A 14,656-nucleotide genomic window follows, 5' to 3' on the forward strand; every position below is an offset into this window, starting at 1 on the left:
CTCCCCATTCCCCCTTCTCTCACCCTCTGCTCTTCCCCCTTCCCCTCCCCAAAGCACTTGTGCATATTTGTATATATTACTTATTACTCTATTTTGTTAATGGTGTGTCTATATCTATGATTCTATTTATCTTGATGATACTGATGCCAGACTACTTGTTTTGTTTTATTTTGTTGTCTGTCTCCCCTGCTTAGACCTTAACCAAGATGATCCATCCTGCTGTGTGATCAAAGTTCTTAATTTAAATGGGTGCATAGGTAAATGGGCACACTTAGTTCTTCCAGCCAGTTAGATCATGTGGTAAGCCTAACATCTTTTTTATTTTATTTTATGGCATTTAAGTGCTTACTATGTGACAAGTGCTGGGGTAGATGATGATGATGACGGTATTTGTTAAGCGCTTACTATGTGCCATCTTCCAGATGAGGTAACTGAAGCACAGAGGCTTACTATGTGCCGAGCGCTGTTCTAAGCGCTGGGGTAGACACAGGAGAATCGGGTTGTCCCACTTGGGGCTCACAGTCTCCATCACCCTTTTACAGATGAGGTAACTGAGGCACCGAGAAGGTAAGTGACTTGCCCAAAGTCACACAGCTGGCAAGTGGCCGAGCCGGGATTCGAACCCATGACCTCTGACTCCAAAGCCCGGGCTCTTTCCACTGAGCCACACTGCACTTGTCATCTGTGTGACTGTGGGCAAGTCACTTCACTTCTCTGGGCCTCAGTGACCTCATCTGTCACATGGGGATTAACGGTGAGCCTCATGTGGGACAACCTGATGACCCCGTATCTCCCCCAGTGCTTAGAACAGTGCTCTGCACATAGTACACGCTTAACAAATACCAACATTATTATTATTATTAAAATGGGGATTAAGATTGGAGCCTCATTTGGGAGAACCTGATGACCCTGTATCTCCCCACAGACCTCTGACTCCGAAGCCCGGGCTCTTTCCACTGAGCCACGCTGATGACCCTGTATCTCCCGCAGCCCTCAGAACAGTGCTCTGTACATAGTAAGCGCTTAACAAATACCAACATTATTATTATCAAGAAAAAGGACTGAATGAATGGTCCTGTCAACCAACTTGGCCTCACCCCCTCTACGTGAGGAGCAGGCGGCGGGGCTCCCACTAGGCCTCCCTTCCGGGCGCCCCTGCCCAAAGAGTCCCCTTGCCCTTCCCTCTCTCCTCGTCGCCCCCTCTCCCTTTTAGACCGCTTTTCTCCCCGGGAACAGGTCGCTGCGGCCACAGACATTCGAACCGACCCCGCTTCCTCCTTTTCCTCCTCCTCCCGGGGGAGGGGGCGGCCCTTCCGCCGGGGGCGGAACCTCTCCTTCGCGGCGTCAGGGCGGGGAACGGCGGCGCGGGGGACGGTTTAGGAGGAGACACCCCCACCCGGAAGTGGGGCCGGGGATGGGCAACCGCCCCATGCGGGCTACGGCAACAGCGTTGTGCGAAGGGTGGGCGTGGGAAAGGGGCCTTCGGGGGGCTCCCAGGGGGGCCGGAGGTCTCCTTCCTGCTCCTCCAGGGTTGTCCTTCCTCGCCCTTGTCGTCCAGAGGGTTTCCGAGCCGGTCCTGGCCATCCGGGGGTCCCCCAGCTTGGCCCTCCATCCTGTAGAACGCGGTTTTCTCTGCACGCCCTGCCTGGCCCCGCAGCCCCCGAGGCCTGCACCATGCTGGAGTCCTACGTGACGCCTATTTTAATGAGCTACGTCAACCGCTACATCAAAAACCTCAAGCCCACCGACCTCCAGCTGTCGCTCTGGGGAGGGGATGTGGTGCTCAGCAAACTGGAGTTGAAGCTGGATGTCTTGGAGCAGGTAGGCGGCAAGGACCTGCCCGGGCCCTGCACCTGTTTTCCCTCTGGTTCATTCATGCAATAGTATTTGTGGAGCGCTTACTATGTGCAGAGCACTAAGAGCTGGGGTAGACATGGGGTCATTCATACGTTAGTATTTATTGAGCGCTTACTTTGTGCAGAGCACTAAGAGCTGGGATAGATACAGGGTCATTCATTCATGCAATAGTATTTGTGGAGCGCTTACTATGTGCAGAGCACTGTTCTAAGAGCTGGGATAGATACAGGGTCATTCATTCATTCATGCAATAGTATTTGTTGAGCGCTTACTATGTGCAGAGCACTGTTCTAAGAGCTGGGATAGATACAGGGTCATTCATTCATGCAATAGTATTTGTTGAGCGCTTACTATGTGCAGAGCACTGTTCTAAGAGCTGGGATAGATACAGGGTCATTCATTCATTCATGCAATAGTATTTGTTGAGCGCTTACTATGTGCAGAGCACTGTTCTAAGAGCTGGGATAGATACAGGGTCATTCATTCATGCAATAGTATTTGTGGAGCGCTTACTATGTGCAGAGCACTGTTCTAAGAGCTGGGATAGATACAGGGTCATTCATTCATTCATGCAATAGTATTTGTTGAGCGCTTACTATGTGCAGAGCACCAAGAGCTGCAGTAGATACAGGGTCATTCATTCATTCAATAGTATTTATTGAGCGCTTACTATGTGCAGAGCACTAAGAGCTGGGGTAGATATAGGGTCATTCATTCGTTAGCATTTATTAAGCGCTTACTTTGTGCAGAGCAGTAAGAGCTGGGATAGATTCAGGGTCATTCATTCATTCAGTAGTATTTATTGAGCGCTTACTATGTGCAGAGCACTAAGAGCTGGGGTAGATATAGGGTCATTCAGTCGTTAGTATTTATTGAGCGCTTACTCTGTGCAGAGCACTGTTCTAAGAGCTGGGGTGGATACAGGGTCATTCATTCATTCGTTAGTATTTATGGAGCGCTTACTAGGTGCAGAGCACTAAGAGCTGGGGTAGATATAGGGTCATTCATTCGTTAGCATTTATTAAGCTCTTACTTTGTGCAGAGCACTAAGAGCTGGGATAGATACAGGGTCATTCATTCAATAGTATTTATGGAGTGCTTACTCTGTGCAGAGCACTGTTCTAAGAGCTGGGGTGGATACAGGGTCATTTATTCAATAGTATTTATGGAGCGCCTACTATGTGCAGAGCACTAAGACCTGGGGTAGATATAGGGTCATTCATTCGTTAGCATTTATTAAGCGCTTACTTTGTGCAGAGCAGTAAGAGCTGGGATAGATACAGGGTCATTCATTCAGTAGTATTTATTGAGCGCTTACTATGTGCAGAGCACTAAGAGCTGGGGTAGATATAGGGTCATTCGTTCGTTAGTATTTATTGAGCACTTACTCTGTGCAGAGCACTGTTCTAAGAGCTGGGGTACATACAGGGTCATTCATTCATTCATGCAATAGTATTTATGGAGCGCTTACTATGTGCAGAGCACTAAGAGCTGGGGTAGATATAGGGTCATTCATTCGTTAGCATTTATTAAGCTCTTACTTTGTGCAGAGCACTAAGAGCTGGGATAGATACAGGGTCATTCATTCAATAGTATTTATGGAGCGCTTACTATGTGCAGAGCACTAAGAGCTGGGGTAGGTATAGGGTCATTCATTCGTTAGTATTTACTGAGCGCTTACTCTGGGCAGAGCACTGTTCTAAGAGCTGGGGTGGATACAGGGTCATTTATTCAATAGTATTTATGGAGCGCCTACTATGTGCAGACACTAAGAGCTGGGGTAAATATAGGGTCATTCATTCGTTAGTATTTTTGCAGCGCTTACTATGTGTAGAGCACTGTTCTAAGAGCTGGGGTACATACAGGGTCATTCATTCGTTAGTATTTATTGAGTGCTTACTATGTGCAGAGCACTGTTCTAAGAGCTGGGATAGATACAGGGTCATTCATTCAATAGTATTTATTGAGCGCTTACTATGTGCAGAGCACTAAGAGCTGGGATAGATACAGGGACATTCATTCATTCAGTAGTATTTATTGAGCACTTACTATGTGCAGAGCACTGTTCTGAGAGCTGGGGTACATACAGGTACATACATTAGAGAAGCAGCGTGGTGCAGTGGAAAGAGCATGGGCTTTGAAGTCAGGGCTCATGAGTTCGAATCCCAGCTCTGCCACTTGTCAGCTGTGTGACTGTGGGCGAGTCACTTAACTTCTCTGTGCCTCAGTTCCCTCATCTGTAAAATGGGGATTAAGACTGTGAGCCCCACGTGGGACAACCTGATTCCCCTGTGTCTACCCCAGCACTTAGAACAGTGCTCTGCACATAGTAAGCGCTTAACAAATACCAACATTATTATTATTATTATTATTACAGGGTAATTCATTCATTCAATAGTATTTATTGAGCACTTACTATGTGCAGAGCACTATTCGAGAGCTGGGATAGATACAGGGTCATTCATGCATTCAATAGTATTTATTGAGCGCTTACTGTGTGCAGAGCACTGTTCTGAGAGCTGGGATAGATCCAGGGTCATTCATGCATTCAATAGTATTTATTGAGCGCTTACTATGTGCAGAGCACTGTTCTGAGAGCTGGGATAGATCCAGGGTCATTCATGCATTCAATAGTATTTATTGAGCGCTTACTATGTGCAGAGCACTGTTCTGAGAGCTGGGACAGATCCAGGGTCATTCATGCATTCAATAGTATTTATTGAGCGCTTACTATGTGCAGAGCACTGTTCTGAGAGCTGGGACAGATCCAGGGTCATTCATGCATTCAATAGTATTTATTGAGCGCTTACTATGTGCAGAGTGCTGGACTCAGTGCTTGGAGTGTGCAATCGGGCAACAAATGGAGACACTCCCTGCCCAATGATGGGCTCACAGTCTAAACAGGGGAGGCAGACAGCAAAGCAAAACAGAACAAAACAAAAACAAGACAGCATCAATATAAATAGAATCAAGGGAATGTACACCTCATTACCAAAATAAATAGAGTAATAAATAATATATACAAATGAGCCCAGAGCTGAGGGGAAGGGGGAAGAGCAGAGGGAAGGGGGGCTCAGTCTTGGAAGGCCTCCTGGAGGACGTGAGCTCTCAGTAGGGCTTTGAAGAGGAGAAGAGAGTTTGGGGATTGGGAGGAGGGAGAGCTTTGTGGTTTAGGTTTTCAGGACCTTTTGTTATTCATCATCATCACATCATCATCGTAGTTATATTTGTCAAGTGCACTGTGCCAGGCCCTGTACTAAGCGCTGGAGTAGATGGAAGCAAATCGGGTTGGACACTGTCCCGGTCCCACGTGGGGCTCACGGTCTTCATCCCCATTTTACTGATGGGGTAGCTGAGGCCCAGAGAAGGGAAGTAACTTGCCCAGGGTGACAGCAGACGAGTGGCAACGTCGGGATTAGAACCGATGACCTGCTGACTCCCAGCCCCTTGGTCTTGCCACTACACCATGCTGTTATTGCTGCATTTAGAGGTTGCTCTGTAACGATATTATTTCTCTTGAATAGCTATTTAAGGTTTCAGAATTGGGAAGGAGGGTAGCTTTGAGTTGGTTTTTTTTGTTGTTGTTTTTTGGAGTTGTTGGATGCCTAATTCATAAATCTTAGCCCCAGGTGCAAGCTTTAAAAGGGCAATTTGCCCTCAGCTGTTGCATTTATAGACTGAAAAGACCTGAGGATTTCCAGTCGAGGCAGAAATGAACTAAAATAATGGATTGTGGCATATATGACATTTGCTGCTTGTCTCTGGGCAGGGGACATGTCTACCAACTTGGTTGTACTCTCCCAAGTGCTTAGTGCAATGTTCTGCGCACGGTAAGTGCTCAGTAAATACCATTGATTCCCAGTGATGCTTTTGCCAGTAGCTATTTTTAGTGCAACCTAGAGAAGTAGCGTGGCTTAGTGGAAAGAGCCCGGGCTTGGGAGTCAGAGGTCGTGGGTTCTAATCTCGCTCTGCTCCTTGTCAGCTGTGTGACTTTGGGCAAGTCATTTCACTTCTCTGGGCCTCAGTTCCTTCATCTGTAAAATGGAGATGAAGACTGTGAGCCCCACGTGGGACAACCTGCTAACCTTGTATCTACCCCAAAGTTTAGAACAGTGCTTGGCACATAGTAAACCCTTAAATACTGTCAGCATTATTATTATTTGTCTGCCTCCCCCCTTCTGGACTGTGAGCCCGTTGGGTAGGGATTATCTCTATTTGTTGCTGAATTATACTTTCCAAGCACTTAGTAAGGTGCTTTGCACACCCTAAGTGCTCAATAAATATGAATGAATGAATCTCTTTGCCTTTGTTCCCTCATCTGTAAATTGGGGATTAAGACTTTGAGCCCCATGTAGGGCAGGGACTGCGTTCAACCTGATGAGTTTATTTCTACCCCAGCGCTTAGTACAGTGCCTGGCACATAGTGTTTAGCAAATCTTCCAATGCCTTCCAATAGTTTGTGACCCAAAACGACCCTATGGATATACCCAACTTCTGTCAGAAAGTTGTTCTGGTATCTTTATCCATAGACTTGAATAAATACCATTTAAAAAAAAACAACAAAGAGAAACAAACTTTCAGTAGAAGGGTCATCAGCTGCCTCAATTACTTTTATAGCCGGTCTCTTCAGGTGAAGCATATTGAATTAATCCCATTGAGTCAGTCCCCTGCTGGATCTGAAACTTCCCTCTTATCTTTATAAGTCCAAGTGTTGATTGAATCCTTCTCGATGCATGCTCCTGGGTAGCAGAAGGTGCTGGTGCTCCTTTCAAGACTCATCACAGCGTCCCAACCTCCCGGAGTTTACAATCTAATAGGGGAACTGAGGCAAACCCCCAGTCGGCCTAGATGTGTAGCTGAAAATTTGATAATTATGAAATGTTGCAGGATGGGGAGCCGTCTTTTGCTAAAAGGTTGACATATTGGAAAAGACTAGTCAGGGAACATTTTGTAATAATAATGTTGGCATTTGTTAAGCGCTTACAAAGTGCAGAGCACTGTTCTAAGCACTGGGGGAGATACAGGGTCCTCAGGTTGTCCCACGTGAGGCTCACAGTTAATCCCCATTTTACGGATGAGGTAACTGAGGCACAGAGAAGTGAAGTGACTTGCCCACAGTCACACAGCTGACAAGTGGCAGAGCCGGGATTCGAACCCATGACCTCTGACTCCGAAGCCCAGGCTCTTTCCACTGAGCCACGCTGCTCCCGAGTTGGTGGGATTTACCTGTGTTTCAGGTAGTGGGGCAATGAGGATATTGCCCAGGCAAAAAGGACTATGTGGGTAAAAATATAGGGGTTTAGGAAGGAAGGCAGAGCAGATAAATAAATAAATGGTGGTATATGTTAGGTGCTTACTGTGTGCGAAGCACTGTTCTAAGCACTGGGGGATACAAGGTGATCAGGTTGTCCCACGTGGGGCTCACAGTTTTAATCCCCATTTTCCAGATGAGGTAACAGGCACAGAGAAGTGAAGTGACTTGCCCGAAGTCACACAGCTGGCAAGTGGTGGAGCCGGAATTAGAACCCATGACCTCTGACTCCCAAGCCCGGGCTCTTTCCACTGAGCCATGCTGTACTATAGCATGAGAAAAAAATATATTTTGCTTGACCTGACCACCTCTGCAATCTTGCATTTCCTCCGACATCCAAAACATCACTATATCGATTTCACCGGCACCCCAAGCCCAACCTGCCTAAAACTGAACTCCTTAGAGAAGCAGCCTGGCTTAGTGGAAAGAGCCCGGGCTTGGGAGTCAGAGGTCGTGAGTTCTAATCCCGGCTCTGCCACTTGTCTGCTCTGTGACCTGGGGCAAGTCACTTAATTTCTCTGTGCCTCAGTTACCTCATCTGTAAAAGTGGGGATTAAAAAAAATGTGAGCCCCATGTGGGACAATCCGATTACCCTGTGTCTACCCCAGCACTTAGAACAGTGCTCTGCACATAGTAAGCGCTTTACAGATACCATAATTATGATTATTAACTCCCTTCCCCAGTCAGTCCTTCCACCTGTTTCCCATCACAGTTGACATAACTGCTCTCCACATCTCTGAAGCTTGGAACCTTGACCTTCTCCTTGGCTACTCTGTCTCATTCAGTCCCCTTATTCAGGTGGTTGCCAAATCCTGAGAGTTTTTCTTTTACAGTGCTCCCAGAACCGACCCCCTCCTCTCAATCCAAACTGTCACTGCGTTGGACCATGCACTTGCAAGCAGCAGTGTGGCTCAGTGGAAAGAGCCGGGCTTGGGAGTCAGAGGTCATGGGTTCTAATCCTGGCTCTGCCACTTGTCAGCTGTGTGACTTTGGGCAAGTCACTTCACTTCTCTGAGCCACAGTTACCTCATCTGTAAAATGGGGATGACTGTGAGCCCCCCATGGGACAACCTGATCACCTTGCATCCCCCCAGCGCTTAGAACAGTGCTTTGCACCATCATGATTATCATTATTACTGTTACATCCTGCCTCGACTACCGCATTGGCTTCCTCACAAGGTCTCTCTACCCCAGCCTCTTTCAATCAGTCAGTCAATGGTATTTGAGGGACAGACCCCACAAGGGCTTTCCTCTTCTGTCACATTTCACTGACTCTGCTACCTGGATCATTTTTCCGGAACGTTCTGGGAGTTAGGTCATGGGTTCTAATCTCGGCTCGGCCGCTTGCATGCTGGGTGTCCAGGGGCAAGTCACTTAACTACTCTGTTCCTGTTACCTCATCTGTAAAATGGGGATTGAGACTGTGAACCCCACATGGGACAGGGATTGTGTCCAACCGGTTTGCTCGTATCCACCCCAGCGCTTAGTACAGTGCCTTGCACGTAGTAAGCGCTTAACACATAACATGATTATTATTCTGTCACCTCATTCCTCGTAAACCATTGGCTTTAGAGCATTCTGTTATCACTCTGACAGAGAAGCAGTGTGGCTCAGTGGAAGGAGCACGGGCTTGGGAGTCAGAGGTCGTGGGTTTGAAACCCGGCTCTGCCACTTGTCAGCTGTGTGACTGTGGGCAAGTCACTTAACTTCTCTGTGCCTCAGTGACCTCATCTGTAAAATGGGGATTAAGACTGTGAGCCTCACGTGGGACGACCTGATTACCCTCTATCTCCCCCAGCGCTTAGAACAGTGCTCTGCACATAGTAAGCGCTTAACAAATACCAGCATTATTATATCCAGTCCCTTCTCCCACTACACCTTGCTCAAGCTTTTTATTTCTCTCAAACCAACCTACTCACTGGGCTTCATTCTTATCACTCTCCCCACTGACCTCTTGTTCACATCCTCTCCTCAGCCTCATTCCTTCTCCCTTCAAATATGACAGAATTACAATCTCCTGGTGGGGAGAAACAGCCACAATCATTTATAGGAGGAGGATTTTTAGGTGAATATGTGCTTAGTGGAGTATGTAAAGCGACGTGTAGAAGTGCTACAGTTGAGCCCATAAGTCCTGAGAGGCTAGGGAATGTGACCTGGGGGCAAACAAAAATTCATCAGGGAAATCCTCGGCTGAACATGGTATTTCAGGAAGCTTTTGAAGATGGGAAGAGCCGATGCCTGCTGATTGCGAATCGGAAGGGGGCTCTAGGCTTGAGCAAGGGGTCAGAGGTGGGAGTGGAAAATCAGGAATAATAATAATAATAATTGTGGTATTTAAGTGCTTATTTTGTGCCAAACACCATACTAAGAGCTGGGGTAGATACTAGATAATTAGATCAGACACAGTTCTCATTCCACATGGGGTTCACAGTTAGGTTCTAAATATGTTTACACTGGTGGTAATAATAATAATGTTGGTATTTAAGTGCTTACTATGTGCAGAGCACTGTTCTAAGCGCTGGGGTAGATACAGGGTAATCAGGTTGTCCCACGTGAGACTCACAGTTGATCCCCATTTTACAGATGAGGGTACTGAGGCACAGAGAAGTGAAGTGACTCGCCCACAGTCACAGAGCTGACAAGTGGCAGAGCTGGGATTCGAACCCATGAACTCTGACTCCCAAGCCCGGGCTCTTTCCACTGAGCCAGGTCAAGGGTGTACTGTACAGCAAGCACTCGGCTACAGAGATACAAAATAATCAGGTCAAACGCATTCCCGTCCCACATGGGGCTCACAGTAAAGGGAGAAGCGGTATTTAACCTCCACGTTTCCGGTGAGAAAATTAAGGCCCAGGAAAAGTAAGCGATTTGCCCAAAATTCATTCGTTCAATCGTATTTATTGAGCGCCGTGTGCAGAGCACTGTACTAAGTGCTTGAAAAGTATAATTGGGCAATAGAGATAATCCCTACCCAACAACGGATCACAGTCTAGAATAATTCAATTGTATTTATTGAGTGCTTACTGCATGCAGAACACTGTACTAAGCACTTGGGATAGCACAATACAGCAGTAGAGACAATCCCTGCCCACAGTGAGCTCACAGTCTAGAGGGTGAGCTCAAAATCACACAGGCAGGTGGCAAAGCTGGATTTGGATCCCAGGTCCTCTTAATCCCAGGCTGGTGCTTCTTTCACTAGGCAACACTGCTTCTCTGTGTATTTAAATTTAGTGCTATCTTTTAAACATTGTCAGTTTGAAAGAAAAGAATTTACAGCCAAGTTCACTGAAGCCAGGAGCAGTTCTTCTCTCACTCACTACTTTTTTGTTTTTTTTTTTAAATCCCCTAGGGAATTCGATACAGGTTGCTTAATAAATATTGCTAGTTGACTCCCCCCCCCCCCAGGGAGCGATTACCCAGTTTGTAGACTATCATAATAGTAGTGAAGAACCAGCATGGTTTAGTGGCAAGAGCACGGGCTTGGGAGTCAATAGGTCGTGGGTTTTAATCCCAGATCTGCTCCTTGATTGCTGTGTGACCTTGAGCAAGTCACTCAACTTCTCTGTGCTTCAGTTACCTCAGTTACAATGGGGATTAAGACTGTGAGACTTAGAATAGTGCTTGGCACATAGTAAGCGCTTAACGATTACCATCATCATTATTATTACTAGGGTTTATTATGTGCTGATGGTATGCAGAACACTTCTAAGATCTGGGAACAAGTACAGGGTACAGTGACCCTGTCCCCTCAAGGGGCTCACAGTCTCAGTGAGCCCGTTGTGGGCAGGGATTATCTCTCTTTGTTGCTGAACTGTACTCTCCAAGCGCTTTGTACAGTGCTCTGCACACAGTAAGGGCTCAGTAAATACTTTTGACTGCGTGGAGCAACGGAAAGGCCTGGAAACACAGATTGGGAGCAGTGAAACATGAAAATATTAAAACAGCACAAAGAGGAGGACAAGGGCAATATACAAAATAAAAACAACAGTCAGTAGTGAGCTGCGGATAGAGAGGCAGAATTTCTCCTCTCGAATCATGGTCTTAGCTTCTGTCTTCTTTAGGTCCAGTGAGTGATATTTGGTACCACACTAGGGTAAAGTCTGGGATAGGTGACAGTCAAATTAGTTTTGCTATTCATTAACAGTTGTGGGGAGAAAAGTTGGAGGCAGGAGAGATTGAAACCAAATTATTAAAAAAAAAAGTGTTCTCTGTATTAGATTTATTCACACTACTCGGTCCCCTTTTCTTTTGAATAACCCAGAGTTCCTGAAGGCAGCTTGGCCTAGGGGACAGAGGAAGGACCTGAGCCAGGTCATGTGCTGGGTTTTAATCTCACCCATCAATACTATTTACTGAGAATTTACTATGTGCAGAACACTGAGGTAACTTATTAAGCACTTAAGCTGTGCAGAGCACTATACTAAGCACTGGGAATTGGGCAAGGACCTTTTGGCGAAGCGGGATGCTCATAATTTCCCTTGCTTGTTTTGTGACCTTGGAGAAGACACCTAACTTCTCTATGCCTGAGTTTTCTCATTCGTAAAATGGAGATTGTATACTTCTTCTGCTGCCCCCTTACCCGTGAGTCCCATGTCGGGCAGAGACAGTGTCTGACCTGATTAGCTTGTATCTGCTTAGCACAGTGTTTCCCACAGAATAAGTAATTGACAGATACCACTAATGTGATCGTATTTGGAGGCATGGGGAAACTTCCATGGTATGTCGGAGGTTCTGAGTGTTTTAAAATTTCCTTAACCAAGATGATCCATCATACTGATTGATCAATGTCCTTAATTAAAATGAGTGCATAGATAAATGGCCCGACATTAGCTTTTCTCGCCAGTTAGAACATGTGGTAAGCCTAAAGTCTTTTTTTATTTTATTTTATGGCATTTAAGTGCTTACTATGTGACAGGTGCTGGGGTAGATGATGATGATGTTTGTTAAGCACTTAATATGTGCTAAGCACTGGGGTAGATATAAGGCAATCAGGTTGTCCCATGTGGGGTTCACAATCTTCATCCCCATTTTCCAGATGAGGTAACTGAGGCCCAGAGAAGTTCAGTGACTTGCCCAAGGTCACAGAGCAGACAAGGAGCAGAGCTGGGATTAGAACCCACATCCTCTGACTCCCAAGCCTGGGCTCTCGCCACTTGGCCACGCTGCTTCTCATGCAAGATAATCAGATTCGATAAAGTCCACACCCCCTAATGGGGTTCACAGTCTTAATCCCATTTCATAGATGAGGTAACTGAGGCCCAGAGAAGTGAAGTGACTTGCCCAAGATCCCACAGCAGACGAGTGACAGAGTAGGGACTAGAACCCAGGTCGTTCTGACTCCCAGGCCCCGGGCTCTATCCATTAGGCCACACGGTGTCTATGAATGTGGCGTACTGTCCCTACTTTAGGGAAGCAGCGTAGCTCAGTGGAAAGAGCACAGGCTTTGGAGTCACAGGTCATGGGTTCGAATCCAGGCTCAGCCACTTGTCAGCTGTGTGACTGTGGGCAAGTCACTTAACTTCTCGGTGCCTCAGTTACCTCATCTGTAAAATGGGGATTAAGACTGTGAGCCCCACGTGGGACAACCTGATTCCCCTGTGTCTACCCCAGCGCTTAGAACAGTGCTCGGCACATAGTAAGCGCTTAACAAATACCAACGTTATTATTATTATTATTACTTTGACAGATAATTGGGCGCACTGGGTGGCCGACTTTGACGGGTGTTCATTTAGAAAAGGGATGAATGGTTTTGGAACAGGGATTGTCTCTATTCGTTGCTGAATTGTACTTTCCAAACGCCTAGTCCAGTGCTCTGCACAGAGTAAGGACCCAATAAATACGACTGAATGAATGGAGCAAGGAACTGCCCGTTTGTTTCGTAGTTGAGACTCTGTGCCCAGCTTCCTTTTCAGTGGTTTATCTAGTTGTTAGGCTCAAGGTGGGGTGTCAGAAATTAGACTGTCAGAGATATTCATTTCTTATACTATTCATACTAAGCAGGGTGTTCTGGTTGTAAATTTGGGTTTTGAAGATGCTTGTAAGTTTTCATGGCACTAGTGTATCCATTTAACATATTTGAGTAATTTAGTCATTCATTCATTAGTATTTAGCGCTCACTGTGTGGAGAGCACCATACTGAGCATTTGGGAGAGTACAATAAAACAATAAACAGACACATTCCTTGTCCACAGCGAGCTTGACATCCGGCTGGCCTGAAATTAATGTTCTGGAACTCTGTTGTAAGGGCTGTGATTGGGTAATGGGATATATAATAATAATAATGTTGGTATTTGTTAAGCGCTTACTCTGTGCAGAGCACTGTTCTAAGCGCTGGGGTAGATACAGGGTCATCAGGTTGTCCCATGTGAGGCTCACAGTCTTCATCCCCATTTTCCAGATCAGGGAACTGAGGCCCAGAGAAGTGAAGTGACTTGCCCACAGTCACACAGCTGACAAGTGGCAGTGCTGGGATTGGAACCCATGACCTCTGACTGCCAAGCCTATGCTTTTTCCATCAAGCCACCCTGTATGACTGAGTGGGTGGATGGGGGAGGCGGATGGGTCTCTGTCCTGACAGGAAGTAATTGGGGATGCTGCTAGTGGCTTGCCCAGCTTTACTCACAGTCTTTTTGTCCCTATCAGTTCTATTCCCGCTGACATATAGGGTGAGCCGAGCGAGTGGGAGGGCAGGGAACAGTAGTCCCGTGATAGAGAGGGATAAAAATGAATTTGAAAAATTTGAAATATGCTGATTCACTTACTAGTGTCAATTGTCATTCATGACAGAAAAAGGAATTCATTCCATCGCATTTGTTGAGCGCTTACTGTGGGCAGAGCGTTTATCTTAATTTATCTTAACCAGACCTAGAAATTATAGTCAATGTACTCGGGAGACAAGTCTCGGTACCAGGAACCAACCAACTTCCTTTTCTGTGGTTTATTTAGTTGTTAAAGAAGTTAAAGCGTATTTGAGATTGAAATCTGCACTAAATACATGGCGGTGTTTGTTCAGCGTTTACTACGTGCCAGGCACCGTACTAAGCTCTGGGGTGGATATAGGAAAATCGGGTTGGACCCAGTCCCTGTCCCACATGGGACTCCCAATCTCAGTCCCCATTTTACAGATGAGGGAACTGAGGCCCAGAGAAGCGGAAGTGTCTTGCCTAAGGTCACACAGAGGCAGAACGGGAATTAGAACCCATGACCTTCTGACTCCCAGGTCCTTGGTCTATCCACTAGGCCAGGCTGCCGCTCAAAGAGTATTCTAGTGGGGGCAGGACTGTCTCTATCTGTTGCCGATTTGTACATTCCAAGTGCTTAGTACAATGCTCTGCACATAGTAAGCGCTCAATAAATAAAAAAAAATCTTAGAACGAGTCATCTACAATCGCTGCTTAGAATTCCTTAACTCCCATTCTCTCCTGGACCCCCTCCAATCTGGCTTCCGTCCCCTCCACTCTACTGAGACTGCTCTCTCTAAGGTCACC

At 46.4% G+C, this 14,656-nt stretch overlaps 1 protein-coding gene across 1 annotated transcript in view; it reads left to right on the forward strand.

The window, feature by feature from the left end:
- Positions 1-1,415: 1,415 nt before the first annotated feature.
- Positions 1,416-14,656, forward strand: part of VPS13B (vacuolar protein sorting 13 homolog B) — a 932,812-nt gene continuing 919,571 nt past the window's right edge. Inside the window, 1 exon segment of the mRNA XM_029063425.2 lies at positions 1,416-1,821. Coding sequence (XP_028919258.1) covers positions 1,675-1,821 — 147 coding nt within the window. The 5' untranslated portion in view covers positions 1,416-1,674.

The sequence above is a fragment of the Ornithorhynchus anatinus genome, chromosome 4 (assembly GCF_004115215.2).
Source record: "Ornithorhynchus anatinus isolate Pmale09 chromosome 4, mOrnAna1.pri.v4, whole genome shotgun sequence".
Taxonomy (NCBI): domain Eukaryota; kingdom Metazoa; phylum Chordata; class Mammalia; order Monotremata; family Ornithorhynchidae; genus Ornithorhynchus; species Ornithorhynchus anatinus.